Raw genomic sequence first — 21873 nt, 5'->3', positions numbered from 1 at the left:
TATAAACTATAAATTATAGCATTGTAATTATGTAAAATGTAACTGTGTGTATACAATTGTGTAAGATACAATATCACATTATTGTGATGTAGAGGAAGAGAAGCGTTGGTAGGAGTGTCAGGGATCTTGTAGGCAATTTGGCGATAACGTTATATTCAAAATGTGACTATCATGAAGTGCGTTATTATGGAGTTTTGGTATAGCTTATAAATTCTCAGTTCAATAAAATTATCAAGTTTTTCCTACATTAGATTACTACTTCTTTCATGTCCTAACTTTTTTTCTATAAAGTTTTGGCTCATTTTAAGGTTCAATGAATGTTGCTTTTTAAAATCAAAATTTTAAGAATTTAAAAAAATATTTATTTTGAGAGAGAGTGTGTGCCCACATGAGTGGAGGAGGGGCAGAGAGGGGGAGAGAGAGAGAATCCCAAGCAAGCTCTGCACTGTCAGCTCAGAGTCTGACTCGGGGTTTGATCTCTCTAACCATGAGATCATGACCTGAACTGAAATCGTGAGTCAGATGCTTAACTGACTGAGCCACCCAGGCACCCATCCTACTAATGGATTTTTAAATTTAATGTTTTCATTCATTTTGAATAGGATATTTAATGAATTTCATTCATTAGCCAGTGGGAGCCTTGTTAAGCTGATGCCTGTGTCTTTCTGACTTGCCTTCATTAGTTTTTGTGAATTTCCTTACTTTCTGGCATAAAAGTGTCATTCGGGTCTACCTGTACTTTTCCTGCCTCAGTTATTGGATTGGCAAATTCTCCTAGGAGAAGTTTCAGTGGGGAATGGTATTTAGAAAACAAGATGCAGGTGCTAGGTGAGCACCTTGCTACTGGACTTTTTTTTGTTTCTAGTATATTTCAGAAGCTGTAGCTATCTATACATTCAAATACACATACACAAGTCCATGTGCACACAGGCACACAACACAAACTTCTAAACACCAATGAGTTTCTTCTTCTCCTTCCCCTATTCCTTGTTTGTATTTCCTTTCCCCACACAGTGAGAAGAACCCTGTCTCCGCTCCAGCAACATCAATGACTGACTTGCCAAATGCCACAATACACACTAGATACTTTTGGAATTGTAATAACAACAAACTTGCTAAGTATAACTCCAGATTGCTTTTGGAGTGTGTGTGTGTGTGTGTGTGTGTGTGTGTATGTGTGTGTGTGTTGTCTTTAGTGCATACAATGAGAGCACTGTGTTAATTTATTGGGACGATTTTTGAGTAGTAATTATTTCTTAAACCTTCATGATCATATATAGGGTTCTTCAAAAACATGCACTTTACTTTTGTTACTTTATCAATACTGTTTTTTTCTTCAGCAAGCTGTATTGCACTCATCAACCCACTCTTTTCTCCAAAATCTACCCCTTACCTCAGCTCCATGTAATAACTCCAGGGTGCTTGAAATATGGCTTTCCAAATACCCTTTCTACACAAACTGGAGAGAACCTTTTCTTTTGTAATTCCAAATGGAGCAATTGGGGCTCGCTCAGTCTGACAACCCTGGGATCATGACCTAAGCTGAAATCAAGGCTCAGATGCTCAACTGACTGAGCCACCCAGGCACCCCTGGAATCATTTTCAAATAAAGTTATTTAAATGATTTTTGTCAAAGGAGGTGAACATCCCAGTGATAAAAAAGATCCTGTTTTAAACAATTAGGCACATCCATATACACTAAATTAGAAAAGCCTGTGAGAAATCATGGCCTTGTCTTAAAAGACATTATCTAGCTTTTATTGCTAAAAGCGACTGATAGGAGTAGCTGTAGAAACAGCAGGACTTCTGCTCGCTCTTAATGGTCGTGTACATCTCCAGGGCCCAGATTTTGGTCATTACCACTTTGCACTAAAAGAAAAGAAACTGGAACTCTTTGGGCTGGAGGTGGGGGGGATAAGTTAATCCCATTTCTTGGAGCAAGGAAAGAATTCAGGATGGGCTTGGAACATCTTACTTCCAAAAATGAGAATACTTTTAAGGATAACAGATACAGTGGTAAGAGTTAAAGAAGTTAGCTTAATAAAGCTTCCACTGGTCAAGGTCACAATTTGAACATTTAAAACAATGGCTAATTGGGATTGCATGAGTATAGAAGAGTCTAAGTGTTCATAATGATACTCAAGAGCAAAGTTAATATAATCAAGTATGTTAAAACACAGCTGTAAAAAAAATTGAATATGGTGTATGTATGATTCATTATTGACCTTAAAGAGTAATATAAAATTTTTCTTGCTAAGTATGTGTTTATGTACAGATGTGTGTTTGTATATACACATTTGTGTGTGTGTGTGTGTGTGTGTGTGTATAATTTGTTCCTGTTTAATTGGTTAAGAACAAACATAGGGGTGGTGTGTTGAACCATTATCAAGGAAGACGAAGAACTTGATGATCCAACCAAGTAGAAAGATGGTTCAACAGTTAATCAGCTCCAATGGTTATATACAATAACCAAGTAGAAAGAGGATTCAACAATGTGTTGCAAAATGATGAAGTAGCCAAATGTTCTACAGAGGAAAATGTATAACAAAACTTGGATTCTTCAGGAAGGAGCTGGAGGGCCTTATTAACTATACTAATGAAGCATAGAAAAGCTTTAAATAATGCTAGTCAATAAGATTCTTATATCAACTAGACAGAACAATGGGCCAGATGGTTTTGGGAAAGTTAAAGTGTCAAAAATTTCCAATCTATACAAGAAGAAAGTCTTAAAACGCCCCATGACATAATAAGTAATATTTTGATATAAAAGAAAAACAAAGAAAAGTTGTTTGGTCTATGCAACTAGGTTTTATGGATGACCTGATTAAGGGTTGGCCAGTTGCTAATCTGTAAATTGCAATTTATTTGCCTGAGAAATTATTATTCTTATTTTGGGTTAGATAAGATTACTAGAACCCAGGAAAGGTACACAAATACCTGGTAGGACAACCTAAGCCTAGCAACAAATGGACAAAAACTGGAATGCCATTCAAATAAAGATAATAAATCCATGAAGCTAACATTTTTATGGTTTTGGTATAATTAATATTCTAGGTATGTCTTACCTGTTTCTTAAGGTATTTAAAATATTTACCACAATCTGAAATTTTAGGCTTGTGATTTAATGAGAGTTTTAGATGTTTTTAATCCCGAAACCCATGTTAAAAAGAGTGGGGATATCTAATTTTAGACATTCTTGTTTTTATTTATTAGTTTCACATCTGTGAATAATTAGGGGAATGTTGGATGCTTAAAGAATTTCAGTTTCTTAAACTAATAAACTAAACAATCAAAATACAAATAGTAATGACTATATTTCTCTAAGCCCACAAGGCCTGTGGACATAAGAGAATCTATCACATGATGATCCTTTAACACTCTGAAGTTCTGAGAAAGTCACACAGGTTTTAATGTTGAGCAGCAATCTTTCACTTGTTTAATTTTAATATATTTAACAATTGTTTTCAAAGTGTTACAAAATACTGCTCCAGGCACTGTTGGTATCCACTGAATCAGGAGTAGATGATCCATGTTCTAGTGACATTTCCAGTGAGAAATCCTGAATAATAAATTATTTATTATTATTGTGTCTAAGCTTAAATATCTCTTTTCATAAAAGAAAGGCATTAGCACCTGGTTAGACAGACCAAATGAACTAATATACATGAAAGGATAATGTCTTGCCCTCCTAGACAGAAATCAGTCACAACTAACAGGTCTTTGAATAAGTACTACACCACTGGCTTCCCTGCTCTAAGAACCAGTATTTTGGTGTAATCAATATATTTAGGGTTCACTCCTTAGTTTGCAACATTTTGAAGAGAACAAAGGACATGAAAATAAATTCATCTCAGAATCACTAGTTTACTGTACATCTAAGCATAATCATTTATGACACTAAAGAATATTTAATAAGCTTCTATTTTTATGATTCTTATTTATTATGTCAGTCCAGACACCTCTTTTCTAGGATTATCCAAGTTCTACTGAATCTCTTCTGAAAATTCCATTGTTCTCAATTCACCTGTTGGATACACTGCCTTATACTGTAGCTTTTAACACTCTTTGTGGATACATCTTTTTATTTTTTTTCCCGACTGCAAAATTAAACTTTGATCAAAGCATTTATCAATTGTAATTAGCCATTACTTCTTTTAATACATACCTCTACTGTCTGAGATTTCACCTTGGCTCACTCTTTTCCTGAAATCTCAGTGCCATACTTACGGCAAATGAATGTTAAATGTAGTTCATTTTGGAACTACCCTGAAAATGGATCTCTACTACACAGACATCTGAGCACAAAATGTTATTAAAAATTCTCCTTGACCATAGTAACTCATGGTTTTATTAACTGTTGCACACTGCTGATGCACAGGACGTAAATGTACTTTGAAAAGTTTAACTTCTCTGATGAAATGAGTTCATTTTATTACTTTCTTTTAGTGTTTTAATTTTTAAATGTCTTTAAATCATTTCAGCTTTGACTCAAGAACTTTATAAAATCTAGTCCTTCAGAGGGAAAAAAAAGAAGTCTTGAGATGGGAGCTACGTTAGAAGAAAAAAGGTGAGGAAGCAAAGGGGAAATACATTTCTACCTTAGCCTCATGGCTTCTTCAAGCCATGCCTGAGGAAAGAGAAAAACAGAAAACCAAGAAACTGAAGCAGCCCCCAAAATGTATTTATTTGTGGCTTATGACAGTTTACATTTATAATGCTTTTTAACATCAAAATGTGATTATCTGTTACACAGGACTGTATTCATAAAAAAAAATTTAACTACTTTAAATTCTTTTTGGAAAAAGGTGTTACATAAATAAATTTATATAAATAAAATGAATTTTTAGGCCAATTTATTAGTACCTCCTTAGTTATTTATATAAGCCAGTAAGGCTCTTCCCTGGTTCTCAGCTTCATCATGGCACCACAGCTCAACATCTGGTATAGTCTTCTACTTCTTGTCTTTCACAGTTGTGTAGGGAAGTGTAGGGATTCTTAGCCCCTGGTCATTATATAAAAACAAAACAAACCAACAACAAAAAACTCTGTATTCAAACACACAAAAAAATCCATTTTAATTAAAAAAGCCTATGTTTGCTAGAGGGAATTTTAAAACTAGAACAACAGGATAGAAAAGTAGACTTCTCTGAATCATTTTCAAAGTTCATCACTATGACCCTTAGTCTCCTCCAACATGCTTCTTAAAATGATCCTATAAGTTGTTTGACGAAAACGCAAAAGTTGCTGAAATGAAAACAAACACTGCCAATATCCTGTCACATTGTTTTTCAAATAAAGGTACAGAAGATTTAGGTAGTACATCAAGCGGATATTTTTAATTTCAAAGTTATATATGTATTTTGATAAATAAATATGTTTATTTATTTTAGAACAAATATAATTGGCATATAAAACTCATAATTTCTGCAAATAATATTTCCTAGGCAATGCTAAAAATTCTGAGTCCCTTTAAGGAAAAATATTAAGTAAACACTGAATATGGTAAAAACTGTAAAGGAAACAAATGGCTGGTTTGAGAAATATTGCTTTTATGTTTATTTCAAGTTTATGTGACTGGTTATACTACATCACTGCTTTAAGTAATCAATGTTTACATACTTTAAAAACTTTATATCATAAAAGTTACAGAAGAATAATTTCAGATTATTGCCTATAAGATTTCTGATCATTAAAAAAAGTTTTATATCATATTTGGAACATGACTCAATATTACCTTATTTATAAAATAAATTATTTTCACTATTTATAATCTCTCCTGGGAATATGCTAATTTAAGATCTAAATTTATTTGGTTTCTATGCATTAAAAGTTTATTTATAAATTTTCTCTTCTCTATGAATAATTTTATATTCAAGGGGATGAAAAGATCTGACCAAAAGTTTTCCTATATTTATATATTCATATGATTTCCCCCCTGTGAGTTATATGCTGCTGGGTAAGAGAAGGACTGGAACTTAAGGTTTTCTCACATTTATTATATTCACACAATTTCTCCCGAGTATGGATCTTCCTATGTTGATTAAGATGTGCACTCTGGCTGAAGGCTTTCTCACATTCATTACATTTGTAGGGTTTCTCTCCTGTATGAGTTCTCTCATGCTGATTAAGATGTGTCCTCTGGCTGAAGGCTTTCCCACAAAAACTACATTCATAAGGTTTCTCTCCAGTATGAAGTCTATGATGTTCAGTAAGGGATGTGATACGGCTAAAGGCTTTACCACATTGATTACATTTGTAGGGCTTCTCTCCAGTATGAATTCTCAGATGTTGAGTAAAGGATGAATGTTGACGGAAGGCTTTCCCACATTCATTGCATATAAAAGGTTTTTCTCCTGTGTGAATTCGCTGATGTTGAATAAGATGAATCCTCTGGCTGAATCTTTTCCCACATTCATCACACTTATAGGGTTTCTCTCCTGTAAGGACTATCTGAGGTTGAGTAAGAGATGAGTTGTGGCTGAAGGCTTTCCCACATTCACTGGGTTTCTCTTCAGTATGAATATGATTAGTAAGAAGAATATGTTGATTGAAGATTTTTCCGCATTCATTATATTCATAAGGATTGTTTCTTACATAGTCTCCCTGATAGTAAATCAAGTCTGAATTATGTTTGATGCTATTTCCTTGTGTGTCAGAATTAAGGGGTATTTTAATTGAAGGAATTCTCTGATGCATAATAAGGTTTGAGTTTACATTATAGTTTTCTCCAAATCTATTACAGTCAAGGCTTCTCTCCTGTGTAATCTTTTTGTGGTTGAAAGATACTTGTGCTAAATGTCTCTGCTGATTTTCTTGGTTAAACTCTAATTGGTAATCAAAATCCCAGAGTCCTCCTAAGATGGAGTACCAGAAACTGTCTCCTGTTAATCTCTCCATTATCATGTCATGGTTTTGATTTTCATCAGAAATATTCTGGTTTGGAATTGATTTTCTGATATCAGGTCTATTCTCTCCACCTAAAAGAAATTCAGAACATACAAATACTTTGCCATCTTCTCTGTTTTGAAAAAGAAATTGTTGCACAATGAATTACCAAGTGAGACTTAAAGTAATGTGAACAAAGCATATGTGGCGTAAGTTTTAAAATATGGCCATGTAACAAGGGGGAAGACTATAAAAGGATCACAAAAAGCAGTGATCAGGGGGAAATTTTAAAACATGTGTAGTAATCATAAGAAAAGATCATCCAGGAGTATCCACGGTTGAAAGGAAATGGAAAGGAGAGTAAGAAATATCAGAGAAAGATCTGTGCTCAGAGGTAGGAGGTATCAGAAGAAAGACTACTGGAAGAAGACAGATCCAGACCTTATAAATCTCATCTGTGGATTATCCTTATGTAGTGTCAGCTACTTGTTTATTGAAAAAGTATGTATTTCTTCCTATTTTAATTTTTTGTTTAAAATGATAAAATGAATACTTGCTTTTAGTAACATATTCAAATAATGTAGAAATGCATAAAGTAAGAATTCCAATCTGTAGAGGCAGCTGTTTGGAGCTGTTGGAGGCTGTCTTGCCAGATTTTTTCCCTATGTTCATACAAATATAAATGTAAGTCATATGAATTGTGATACAAACAAAATTTCATTTCAGCCTCCTACCACTTCTTTGAACTTAATTTAGTGGGGGTATTCTTAGTCTGCTTCCAGATGAAGATTTGGGGAGGTTCCATGGCTTCTCCTCTCATTCTTAGATAACAGATACTCCTGTTACATTCAAACACAGCCTCTATTCAATAATTAAAAATTTAATCATGTGTTTAATAATCAAAGTTCCAAAATTAATCCCTTTCTCTTCCCCTGGGCTGTTATAGAGTCATATTCTTCCTTTCCGCCCACTGCCTGCCTCTTCCCCTGCCCTACTTTCTTCCTGCTAGATTTTTCCCTGACTACTCTCTCATTTCTTTCCCCACTTAACTATTTCCCTGGCCACTTCTTCCTTCACTTACTAAGTGTTGTTTAGTTCCCTTCTAACAAGAGTTGGAGGGTAGGAGTCATGTAGAGAGAGGGATTAAGAGAAAGGCCAATTTTTGTATAATTGAGTGGCTTCACATTCTCAGCTTGCAGAAAGCTAAATAGGACTCACTTTGGGAACTTTTATGATTCTTGGGAGGTTTTAGCTGGACCTCTCCTCTCATTTCCATGATCTAGACAGATAAAGCTCTAGTTTGGATAGTCCCTTCAGACCAGCCCTACAGCGTGAATCCTACTGGACAAGATCCAAGATCATGTTGCCTGACTCATAACACTCACGATACCTTGTTCTAACAAACTTGGATAGTACAGACAGATCCTAACTCAACAGTTTTTCTGGCTCACCTACAAAAGCCATTTCATTAGTTAGCTGTTCTTGGGCCTTAGACTGCTTTAGGTTTCTCAAATGTGAGTCACTCACTAGTCTTGGTCTTCCAACCATAGGGAATGTATATATAAAAGCTGAAGGAGTGTTGCCCTTGAAGCTGGCACATACAATTATCATCCTAATTAGGACACTTGAGAGTAAAAGGGGGCTCCATTAATAATAATGTCAACAACTGCCTTGGGAAAATAAACTGGAATTACATCATAATACTGTTTTGTATTTTGTTTTTTTACATTACTGCATATCATGAACACATTTACATGTCAGCAAATACATTTCCATATTATTTTTAAAGGTTTTAAAATATCCAATTTTCTGGATATGTCAAAGTATTTAAATTTTTTTTTTTTTTATTAACGTTTATTTATTTTTGAGACAGAGAGAGACAGAGCATGAACGGGGAGGGTCAGAGTAAGGGAGACACAGAATCTGAAACAGGCTCCAGGCTCTGAGCGGTCAGCACAGAGCCTGACGCGGGGCCCGAACCCACGGACCGCGAGATCATGACCTGAGCCGAAGTCGGCCGCTTAACCGACTGAGCCACCCAGGCGCCCCATGTCAAAGTATTTTTAATCAATCACATTTAGGTTACCTTGGACTTGCTGTTATCACAAACAGCATGGCAAGAATAGTTGGCTGAACATGAAACATATATTTTATAAAGAAAAAAAGAAAATTGTAAAAAACCGATCAGTTTGCTTAAAGATATACAAAAAGATACATAAACAGAACCTACTCTGGTCTAAAATTGTATGTGGAAAAAAATAGTGATTATTTCATTATTCTTGCAGGAACCTAAGGGCTCTATGTGAAGAAAAACAGGGGATTTGCTGTAGTCTCAAGTGGTTACTGTTTGTCTTCATTGATTCCATATTTCCTGGATCTATGTCAACTCACCTGAATTAACAAACTCTCTCTCAGTTTTCCTCCTTCAGTTCCACCAGTCTGACAGGCTCTCAGCCTGGGCTCTACAAAGCCTTTCCAGGGGCGCCTGGGTGGCTCAGTTGGTTAAGCGGCCGACTTTGGCTCTGGTCATGATCTCTCGGTCCCTGAGTTCGAGCCCTGCATCGGGCTCTGTGCTGACAGCTCAGAGCCTGGAGACTGTTTCAGATTCTGTGTCTCCCTCTCTCTGACCCTCCCCTGTTCATGCTCTGTCTCTCCCTGTCTCAAAAATAAATAAAACGTTAAAAAAATAAAAAAAAAAAAGCCTTTCTAGTGCCAAGTAGAATGGGAGAAATGGCAAATATATGCATAGTTACTGGAAACCACAAATGCATAGGGCAAAATCTCATCTGGACCCTCAAAGCTGCTTGGTAATCTCTTGATTCATTTTTGGTCAGTTTCTGTTGACCTTAGTAAGCTAAAGCAAGTGCTCCTCAAGTTCTGTACTTATCCTTCCCCGATTCCTTTATATTCAAAAGACAACCTTGCCTCCTACTTTGCCGAGAAAATAGAAATAACCATTGTGAACTCTCCCAAATCTTTCTTCAACAAAATTATTTACATAAAAAATCACCCTCACCTCCTTCTTTCCAATCCCACTCCCATCTCTTCTAGAACCTTGCTTCATAATTTGTATCTATTTTCTAATTACCCCCTCTATTAACTCCTCCCCTTCAGCATTACAAACAAGCTAAAACCATTCCTGCTTGGAACAATCCTCTTTGGACACTAGCTTCTATTCTAGCATATGCTTTCTATTGTCTCCCTTTATTATTCTAGCTTCTTATAAGAGTACTGCATACCCAGCTCTACCTGTTTACTTCCTGTTCACTCAAAATGTACTAACTGATCATTCTTATATAATCACTCTTATTAATATAATTATTAACTTCTTTGTTTCTAAGTCCACTGGACATTTTCCAGGTCTCATCTTCATCTGGAAGAGATTTCTAGATAAATAGGCATCAGTAGATGCCAAAAAGGCAAGCAGTAACCCAGAGGGCAAGCCAGAATTAGATCAGTTCATCAATGGAAATGTTTTGCCACATCCTCATCAGAGGAACCAGTCACTGTGTCTCAGTGTCTTACAGGATAATGCAAAAATGCAATCTGTCTTCTTGGAGGAGACTGCCAGGCTGCTGATTCCTGACAAGGAGGATATGAGGAAATCACTTGTTCAAGCCGATCTGTGAACCAAGAGCCTTAGGCATCCACATAATAATTTCTGGAAATTTTCCTAAGTTAGCAATTATTTTCTCTAGCTGGGGGTCTGTGGATAGGGACATAATGGGAAAGAGTGTGGATCTTACAAATGGATATGTCTGTGGGGAAAAATATGTACCTGAGGGAAAGAATAGCTTTGCCTTCTGCTGTAAGTTCCTATGCTGGCAATTCACCTGGGAAGGGAGTTTTCATTTTCTTCCTTTAGTTTCCTACTTCCCAGGTTTCAAAGTGTGGAAATTCATAGAAATAACATCACCTACTGTTGTCAGGGAAAGTGTTAGGGTTCCTGAAAAAATGTTTTAATTATTAGCCTCTACTTATGGAATGGCAGCACTGGTCAGACCAAAATTCAGGTTCAATGAGACTAAAACAGGAACAAGGATTCCTACCTAACATGACCTGGAGAACTAAAAGCAAGAAGGACAGCCAAGTCAAAGCCACACTGAAAAATAAGCTGAAGACTGAATGACAGAAAACCAAGTCTAAATGGGAAAACCAGGTGCCAGAGCAAAGAATCAGGGTGGACACTAGACACAGATGGGGTAGGTTAACTTGACTTAATAAACCAGAGTGGAAAATACCTAACTCAGTGTCTGGCATATGTTTAACATACAACTACTTGCTAATATAACTGGGCAGAACACTGTAGGTGGTATGCCAACAATAGAGAGTTAAGCTTTTGGGGTTTTTTGGTTAAGAAGCCTCTCATTTAAAGAGTCCATCAACTGATGAACGGATAAAGACATTGTGGTTTATATACACAATGGACTACTATGTGGCAATGAGAAAGAATGAAATATGGCCCTTTGTAGCAACATGGATGCAACTGGAGAGTGTTCTGCTAAGTGAAATAAGCCATACAGAGAAAGACAGATACCATATGTTTTCACTCTTATGTGGATCCTGAGAAACTTAACAGAAACCCATGGGGGAGGGTAAGAAAAAAAAAAAGGAGGTTAGAGTGGGAGAGAGCCAAAGCATGAGAGACTCTTAAAAACAGAACAAACTGAGGGTTGATGGGGGATGGGAGGGAGTGGAGGATTGGTGATGGGTATTGAGGAGGGCACATTTTGGGATGAGCACTGGGTGTTGTATGGAAACCAGTTTGACAATAAACTTCATATATTGAATAAAAATAAAGAGATACTTTAAAGAGAGAGTATAAAGTCAACAAATCCAGGTTTTGAAATAATTAAAATAATGGCATGACATTCATAAACAAAAATATAATCTGAAATCTGGGAAGAGAATGTGGGTGAAATACTGAGGCTAGAAATATAGACATGGGAAAAGGACACAGAAGGGCTATTTTAAAGTGATGTACTGCAGAGTTGAGCACCATGTCTGTAGGAATACATACCTTTAGAAGAATGAAAAGGGACAGAAGGTAGTGAAAGAAGCAGGTAGAGATACAAGACTGAGACTACAAGAGACAAGAATTGTGTGTATCACAAGCCAGGGTGGAAGAAAATTTCAAGAAAGTAAAGTGAATGCAACAAAGTCATAGGAGACAATAACCGTTGGGGTTTTTTTTGTTTTTTTTTTTGCCACTGGATTTGACTGATAGGAAGTTAGCGGTAATCTCCAAGTAAACAATTTTAGTAGTACAGGTAGGACAGGGGTCATATCACACAGATAATCTAAAGAATTAAAATTCAGGTTATGGGTTTTAGGCAAATTTAAAGAGTTTGATAATAAAAGGAAAAAGAATGAAAAGTAGGTAAAAATGGCAGAGGATCTTTGACATGGAAAAGAAAGATTTAAAGAATACTGAGAGAGGATGTATGAATAAAGACCAGAAAATGTTATGTGGAGATTTACAACACCAAGGTATTTATGAATGTTAAAATTAATACCTTGAAAGTAACTTTTGTGTTGTGTAAATTTTTAAATAGTAAGTATATATTATCTGTTTAATCGGAAAAAAAGAGCCATTTCCACTTTGGAAAAAAGTCAAACATAAACTGAATTTAAAAAGTCCTCAGTATTCTTTAAATCCCAGAGGCAGAGATTTGGAGCACACTCAGTTGAATATTTCAAAAGTGACCGCTTCTCTTTACTGAGCAGCAAATACCCAAATGCTTGCTCCTCACCTGCACGAATGTCCCCTGAGCTGCCTCTTTCCATCATCCATTGCTCCTCCTGCTCCAACTGAGAGATCACCTCTGGCTTATAAAGTTGATGCCCTATTCATGGGAAAAATGTATGCCATAGAAGTTTATACTGGGAACAAAACTGTCTCTCAGAACTCATTTCCAACTTTTTTAGTCTTTAGAGCCTCTGGATTTGGAAAGGGGAAACTTCAGAGGCAGCAAAATAAAGCTTACTCATCTCAAACTCAACAAAGTCAAGACCTTTTACCTGAGGAGAAACAGCAGGAAACAAAGGTCCTCTGTCTCCAAGCATTGATTAGCATTCTGTCCTGGCCTGAACTATATTCACAAAAGCTTTGGAAATTTTCACTACTTAAGGAAACAAAGCCCTTTAGAATGGTTGCTAGTTTTACAGGGGCAACATCCTTACCCAGTGCGACCAGATTCCTGTAGTTCTCCAGCATCACATCTCGGTAAAGATTCTTCTGAGCAGGGTAGAGCTGGTCCCACTCCTCTCGTGTGAAGTCCACAGCCACATCCTGGAACGTCAGTGATTCCTGAAATATCAAGAACACCCTGCTTAGCCAGACTGCTTTTTACAGGGGCCCTTTGGGGAAAGGGCAAAGGTGCAACCGTGGCAGTGGCAAAGGTTAGGATGTCTGAACTGTTGAGCTGCCAGTCTTCAAGGCTCTCTCTTGAGTAATTTAGGTCAAAAATTTTAAAACAACAATTACTACCTATCATCTTTTAAGACAGACATAAAGACATGCATGAAATAATGCTTGCTTTTAAGTTTTTTACAGTTTGTTGCAAGGCAAAGACTCTCCTCACCTAAACAATTGAAAAACTATAGGAAATTCATGCTGTAAGATTTCAGAAATGAAAGAATCCAGGATCAGTGGAAATACTGAGGTGTCAGGAGGTGTCAAGTTGGTGGATTTTGTGTATTCTCAACAGATCCTTAACAGATTTTTAAATTTCAGACAGAATTAAGAGAAAGTATTCCAGTGGGTTGGAAAAAAAAAAGCAGCAAGGGCAAACAGGTTGAGAATAGAAGACACATGGTGCATGTGGGGATCAGAAAAAGAAACTACCTTGTTACAGGTAGGAAATTCAAATAAAAAAGGGTGACTTCTAAATTTCCTCCACTGTCAGTGCTTTTTAACAATCCTTTTGCTTTAAGGGACACACCATACAAACACAAGCACATACAAACAATATATATACCTCCCCCTCTTCCCTTACTACCTAACCGTCTCCCACCCCCACCAAATACCACCCATTTCATGGGTATAATAGCTCCTCAACCCGTCAGAATGAGTGTAGTGTTACAAATAAGTCCTTTCCCCCATAAGGTAATAGTCGATATTTAAATACAGTTCTGGCATTTTACTTATATTAATTTTCATGCTTTGATAACATATCCTTCTAAAATATATTTCAATTAAGTGACATAGACAATTTAGAGATGAGTCACCAAAGCTGGAAGAAATTAAATAATTTATCCAAGGACATACAGCTAGTAAATAGCAGGAACTGGATTTTATCTTCAATCTTATTCTAAGAGTATGTTCTTTCCATCATACCACAAAGATGTGTTTTCTGCTTCTACAAACATCTTCCCTCTTGTGACTTTTATTTCTAATTTCCTTTCTACTTTCCCCATGCTTCTTGCATGCAGTACCAGGGTGAGGAAAACTGTTAATTTATTATAGTCTACATTTTTTAATACCTGCATTTGTAGTTCTTTTTTGGGTGTTTTATTTAGTACTTTTTATTTCCTTCTATACCTTCTAATGATTTTGCACTTGGTTACCTGTTTCTTCTATTTTATTCTTTTTAAAAAATATCCTTATTTGAATTCTATTTTTAGGTAGATAATGTATTAATATTAATATAGTTCATAAACAAAAACATATAAAAAGGTAGTAAAAAAATTCTCTCTCCCAGGCTTCTTTCCTCTCTATCTAGCTCTTGCTCCCAATAGATAATCACTATTTATAATTTTTTAGTGTATTTCCCAAAAATTCTTTATGCAAATATGAATATGGATTTTTATTTTCTCCCACTTTTTTTTTACCTCAAATGAAACATATTGTATAGATTTTTTTTTCATTTTATTTAAAGTTTATTTATTTAATTTGAGAGAGAGAGAGAGTGAGAGTGAGACCAGGTGCATAAGCAGGGCAGGAGCAAAGAGAGGGAGAGACAGAATCCCAAGCAGGCTCCATGCTTTCAGCGCAGAGCCCTACTTGCAGCTCAAACTCACAAACTGTGAGATCATGACCTGAACTGAGATCAAGAGTTGGATGCTTAACTGACTGAACCACCCAGGGGCCCCTCATTATAGTTTTTAAACTTAAAAAATTTTGACATAATTTCAGACTTAAAGAAAAGCTGCAATAATAAAAAAAATTCCTCCCTCTCCTCTACCTTTTTCTTTCTATAATTTTTCTGGACCCTTTAAGAGTAAGTTGCAGACATGATGCCCCTTTACCTCTAAAAAAATCAGTGTTTACTCTCTAAACAAGGGATTCTCTTATGTAACAATAGCACAATGATCAAAATCAGGAAATTAGCACTGACACAATACTGTGTCTAAACTATATACTAATTCAGATTTCATGAAATGTCCTAATAATGTCCCTTATAACAAAAGAAATTTCAAGACCATGTACTACATTTGTCTTCTATCTTTTGTCTCTTTTACTCTGCAGCAGTTACTGAGCCTTTCTTTAAATTTCATAACGTAGATATTTGGAAAAGTATAAGCTAATTATTTTGAGAATAAAACTCTGGCCTTGTCTAATGTCTCCTCATGAGTAGATTGACACCACACACTTTTGGCAGAGGTAGTACGGAAGGGATACCGGATTCTCGGTGAATCCTATCAGAAGGTACACATTATTGACTCGTTCCATTACCAGCAATTTTGATAATTTGGTTAAGGTGGTTATCTACCAGCAATTTCTACTAGAAAATTACTATTTCATCCTGAAATTTTTAAGTATCTTGTGGGGGAGATAATTTGAGACTATGTAAATATCTTGTTCCTTAAACTTTCATCCACTCGTTTTGGCACTGATACTTCTTGCCTGAATGAATTACATTTATGATGGTTGCTTACTTTTCTAATCCCATCATTCTTTGTCTAGGTTGGCTTTCTACTGTGATGAAGAGGTTTCTCTTCTCATTCATTAATTTGTATCAGGTGGGTTTATTTATTTATTTATTTTATTCAGTAAGTTATAGTCATTTACTATCACTATTTATTTTAATGCTCAGATTGTCTTAAATTTAGTTGGGAGGAGCCCTTCAAACTGGCTCTGTGTCCTTCAACATTTCCCTATCATTCTCTGAGCACTTTACTTTTTGGGGACAGAAAAATGTTCTTTCAAGGTACATTTTGTGCTTTTCTGTCCCAAGGATGGAATTAACAATTTCTTCAAGGATCCATGGTTCCTTCTAGTGGTCAAACACTGAGCGGCTCTGCTTCTAACCAAAGGATCTGTAGGGCTGCCGTGTATCATGTTCTGTTCAATTGGTCAAATACGGAGTGTTATGTCTGCTTTCTCTTAATGGAGAATGGCATTTAAAAACCAAGATGTGGACCCTAGGTGTGTTCAATGCTACTGGAATGTTACTGGTTTTAGGCCTTCTAAGTGGTTGTACCTGGGAAATAGAGGTATGTATATAATGATGTATGTATACATGAACACAAATACAACTCCATAACCATTTCTATACTTAGCTGTATATATTATGAGATTACACTGATACCTCTAATTCCAATCCAACATGGCAGAGTTTATTTATCATCTCTTTTCATGCTAACTCATGCCTCTGCACAAAAGAAACCTACAACTTAGAGCTCTGTATTTGCAGTTGCTTTTGCTTTTAGTCTCTGAGTAGAGTCCAACAATTTAGGTTTAAAGGTTAACTCCTTTTCCTGCCTGATTCCTTAAGTGTGGTTATGTCAGTAATTTGAAATACAGTTTAGTTCATTTGTTTCTGCTTGTATTTGATTGTAGGCCCTCCCTGCAAACTCTCTCCCTCTCCCTGCCATTCCCTCTTTCTTTTTCACCCATTCTCATTCAAGCCCTATTGGCAACCAATCTCAGACTAAATTTCAACCTGGTGTTCCTTTTTTCTCAAATGAGCAAATATACATATATGTATGTTTTTATTTCCTCTTCTTTCTTACACAAAAAATAGTGCACTATAGATACTCTTGTATTTTGATTTTTTCACTGAACAGTTTATCCTGGAAATTCCTCCACATCAGTTCATGGTTATCTATCTCATTCTTTTTCATGGCTACATGGATCTCTCTTGTGTGAATGTTGCACAATTTATTTAACTAGTGTATTAAAAACACTTTAGTTATTTTCTACTCTTGCTATTATAAATAATGCTGCAATGAATTATCTTGTATGTATATTATTTTGCAACTGTGAACAAGTCTGTCTGAAGAATCAATTTCTCAAAATAGGATATCTAGTAAAAGAATACATGAATCTGTAATTCTGATATATCTTGTCAAACTGATCTTTTATAAGGGTTCTATCAATTTACATGCTATAACAATCTATTGTTGCATAACAAACTACTCCAAAGTTTAGTAGCTCAAAAGAACAATCATTTATTTTGTTTACAAAATCTGAAACATGGGCAAGACTCAACGAGATTAGCTCATCTTTGTCCCATTTGGTTTCAGCTGGGATGGCTCAACTTTGGGCTGTAGGAATCACTTGTAAGATGGCTTGCTCATATGGCTGACAAGTTGGCTGTCAGATGGTGCTCAGACAGGGGTCTCAGTTTCTCTCTGCATGGGTCTCTCAACAGGGTGCTTCTGACTTCTTCATGGGATAGTAGTTGGATCCTGAGTGTAAAATTCCCAAAAGGACCACCTTTTATGACCAAGCTTCAGCAGTCACATTGTTCACTTCCACTATAGTCACAAGCCTATGAAACTGCCCAGATCCAAGGGGAAGATACAGACCCTTACCTCTTAATGGAAAGTTTTTCTTTCTTTCTTCATTTCTTTCTTTCTTTCTTTCTTTCTTTCTTTCTTTCTTTCTTTCTTTTGTTCTCTTTCTTTCTCTTTCTTTCTTTTTCTTTCTTTCTTTCCTTTCATTCTTTTCTTCTCTTTCTTTCTTTCTTTCTTCCTCTTTCTTTTTTATTTTTTTTAAAATTTTTTTGGAGAGAGAGAGAGAGGCAGAGGGAGGGGAGAGAAAGAATCTTAAGCAGGCTCCACATTCCATACAGAGCCCTATGTGGGGCTCAATCTCACAGCTGTGAGATCATGACCCGAGCTGAAATCAGGAATTGGATGCTTAACTAAGCCACCCAAGCTCAGATGGAAAGAGTTTTCAAGTCACATTATAAGAGGAGTCTGTGGGATGGGAGAGATTATGCCATTTGTGGAAATACTCTCTGCCACAGTATATCTTCTAGAATATAAAAATTCAGATTCCTCCCACATGCAAAATATACCCATCTTCTTCCCCTAAGCCCCCAAGTTTCATTCCATTATGGCATCAGTTTGAAGTCCAGGATCTTGTCATCTAAATTAGGTCCACATACAGATAAGGATCTTAGAGTGTAGTTCCTCATGTTTGGTTCCTTGAATGATTTCTGTCTATACTATGACCTGTGAACTAAAGAAGTAGTTATTTGGTCCCATCCTGAACTCCTCCCCCCACCCCCAATTTACAGTGGTAGGAAAGGCACAGAAATAATCACTGGAGGTATCCCCATTCAAGTAAATAGCCGTTCATTGTAGTTCTAAAATGTAGCTGAACTGTGCACATGTTGAGAGGTGTGAATGGGAAAGTTTCATTTTCAAATCCAGTAACTCTCGGTTTCTTTATATTTAACGGACCTTTTTTTAGCCTATATTTTTGCTTTTACATTTTACTTTAGGTAGCCAGAAGCTAAAGCAATCAGGGATTTCAATTTTCTACGTGAAAATCTCCTTAGATAGATCATTGGGTCCATTAAGTATATTTCCTATTTTCCTTATTATGAAGGTGACAACATTGCCCATTATTTCTTCTTTGAGGATGTTGTTTCCTCTTCAGGTGGGCTTCTCCAAGGACTGTCTGGTGCTCTTAATGGCAAGGTAGCTGGATTTAGAGTAAGCATCCCAAGAGAATGAGGTGGAAGACTTATTGCTTTTTGACTTGCCTTTGAAGTCACAAAGCTTTACTTCCACTGGTCACAGACCTGCCCAGAGTCATTGGAGGGAATACACACCTCAATGTCTCTTGATGCAATGAGTATCAAAGTCACACTGTAAAGGAAGTGTTTCTGATGGGAGATGTTTTGGCCACTTTTCTGAAATGGCAAGTTGCCACACACTTATACCAGCAATGTAAGAGAGTGCCTGTTTCCCCAAAGCTTTGCCAAGAGATTATGTGACCAGCTTGTGGAAATATCAAACTCATGGCACATATGAAGCTTGGTGATAAAATATCAAGCTTCTCTAGTTTTATTTTTTTTAAGCTTCTCTAGTTTTAATTTAAACTTTCTCTTGTTACGAGTATATTTGACATTTTCTTTAGGATCTACCTGAATTTTCTTTCCTGTGAATTGTCTTTTTAAGTTATTTGTACATTTTTTATTGGATCCATAATCTCTTATTGATTTAGAGAAGTGTTTTATATATTTCAAGAATTAGCCCACTGTTAATTTGAGTGGCAAAATGTTTTTCATCATTTGACAATGTCTTTTTGCTTTGCTTATAGTTTTCTTATCATGCAGACTTTTTGGGTATTTTTAAGGAGTTGAGTCCATCAATCTTTTCTTTTATGGTTTCTGGATTCCCAGTAATTATAAAACCTTTCCTCAGTGAAGGAATTCTCCCATTTTTTAAATTGATGTATAATTGAGATACATTATGTCAGTTTCAGGTATACAACATAATGATTTGACATTTGTATACATTGCAAAATTATCACCACATTAAGTCTATTTATCATCTGTCACCATACAAAGTTACCTAACTTTTTTTTTCTTGTGATAAGTTTTGCTTTCTTAGCAACTTTCAAATTTGTAATATAATATTATTGACTAAAATCCCCCCACTGTACATTACATCCCCACGACTTATTTTGTAACTCAAAGCTTATATTTCTTTATCTCCTTCACTCTTTTTGCCCACCTCCCAACTCCCCTCCCCTCTGGCAACCACCAATCTGTTCTCTGTATCTATGAGTTTTGGGGTTTTTTTTGCTTGTTCATTTGTTTTGTTTTTTAGGTTCCAGATATAAGTGAAGTAATGTAATATTTATCTTTCTTGGACTCATTTCATTTAGCATAATACTCCTGAAGTCCATCTATGTTGTCACAAATGGCAAGACTGCATTTTTTTTTTATGGCTGACTAGTATTCCCTTGTGCACACACACACACACATACATACATACATGTACACACACACTACATCTTTTTAAAAATGTTTATTAATTTTTGAGAGACAGGGAGACACAGAGTGCAAGCAGGGGAGAGGCAGAGAGAGAGGGAGACACAGAATCTGAAGCAGGCTCCAGGCTCTGAGCTGTCAGCACAGAGCCTGATGCAGGGGTCCAACCCATGAACTGTGAGATCATGACCTGAGCCAGAGTCTAACACTCAACTGACTGAGCCACCCAGGAGTCCCCTACATCTTCTTTATCCATTGATGGGACATTTAGGTTGATTCCATATCTTGGTTATTACAAACAATGCTGCAAAGAACATAGGGGTGCATATATCTTTTTGACTTTGTGTTTTTGTTTTCTTCATATAGATACCCAGAGGTGGAACTGCTGGGTTGTATGGTAGCTCTATTTTTAATTTTTTTAAGAGTTTATTTATTTATTTTGAGAGAGAGAGAGAGAGGGATGGAGGAAAGGACAGAGGGAGGGAGAGATCACATGCATGAACCAGGGAGGGGCAGAGAGAGAGGGAGAGAGAATCCCAAGCAGCCTCTGTGCTGTTAGCATATAGCTCGATGTGGGGCTTGATCTCATGAACTGCAAGATCATGACCTGAGCTGAAATCAAGAATTGGACACTTAATTGCCTGAGCCATCCAGGTGCTCCTATTTTTAATTTTTGAGGAACTTCCATACTGTTTTCCACAGTAGTTGCACTAATTTCAATTCCCACCAACAGTGCACAAGGGTTCCCTTTTCTCCACAGCCTTGCCAACACTTGTTAGTTTTTGTCTTTCTGATAATAGTCAATCTGACAGGTGTGAGGCGATATCTCATTGTGATTTTGGTTTGCATTTCCCTGATAATTAGTGATGTCAAGCATCTTTTCATGTGCCTATTGGCTTTCTGTATGTCTTCTTTGGAAAAATGTCTATTCAGATCGTCTGTCCATTTTTAAAATCAGGTTGCTTGTTTTCTGTTACTGAGCTGTATGAGTTCTTTATATGTTCTGGATATTAACCCATTATCTGATATGTTATTTGCAAATATCTTCTCCCATTCAGTAGGTTCCTTCTTATTTTGTTTTATTTTATTTTTATTATTTTTTTTAAATTTTTTTTTCAACGTTTATTTATTTTTGGGACAGAGAGAGACAGAGCATGAACGGGGGAGGGGCAGAGAGAGAGGGAGACACAGAATCGGAAACAGGCTCCAGGCTCCGAGCCATCAGCCCAGAGCCTGACGCGGGGCTCGAACTCACGGACCGCGAGATCGTGACCTGGCTGAAGTCGGACGCTTAACCGACTGCGCCACCCAGGCGCCCCATGTTTTATTTTATTTTTAAAAAATATTTATTTATTTTTGAGAAGAGAAAGCAACTGGGGAGGTTCAGAGAGACAGGGGGACAGAGGATCTGAAACGGTCTCTGCTCTGACAGCAGGGAGCCAGATGGGGACTTGAACTCACCCGTGAGATCAAGACCTGAGCTAAGGTCAGATGCTCAACTGGCCAAGCCACCCAAGTGCCTTAATATGTACCTTTTTAATTTTGTTGATGGTTTCTTTCACTGTGCAGAATCCTTTTAGTTTGATGTAGTCCCATTTGTTTATTTTTGCTTTTGTAGCCATTGTTTCTGGAGTCAGATCCCAAAAAATATCACTAAGACCAATGTCAAGGAGCTTACCATCTTTTTTTTCTTCTAGCTATTTTATTGTGTCTGGTGTTACAACTTCCATTTTTTCTTGTAATACTTTTAGGCTTAATTTTTCATATTTAAATCTTTGACCCATTTGAAGACTATTCTTTTTGTTCTTCC

At 36.4% G+C, this 21873-nt stretch overlaps 1 protein-coding gene across 1 annotated transcript in view; it reads right to left on the bottom strand.

Moving 5' to 3' along the window:
• Window positions 1–5392: 5392 nt before the first annotated feature.
• ZNF713 (zinc finger protein 713) overlaps window positions 5393–21873 on the bottom strand; it is a 41478-nt gene continuing 24997 nt past the window's right edge. The window contains exons 3-5 of the mRNA XM_030301362.1: window positions 13069–13195; window positions 12639–12731; window positions 5393–6977 (exon numbers count right to left, since the gene is read on the bottom strand). Coding sequence (XP_030157222.1) covers window positions 5920–6977; window positions 12639–12731; window positions 13069–13195 — 1278 coding nt within the window. The 3' untranslated portion in view covers window positions 5393–5919. The remainder of the gene's footprint in view (window positions 6978–12638; window positions 12732–13068; window positions 13196–21873) is intronic.

The sequence above is a fragment of the Lynx canadensis genome, chromosome E3 (genome assembly GCF_007474595.2).
Source record: "Lynx canadensis isolate LIC74 chromosome E3, mLynCan4.pri.v2, whole genome shotgun sequence".
In the NCBI taxonomy this organism is placed as follows: domain Eukaryota; kingdom Metazoa; phylum Chordata; class Mammalia; order Carnivora; family Felidae; genus Lynx; species Lynx canadensis.
This window is presented reverse-complemented; position numbering and strand designations above follow the sequence as displayed.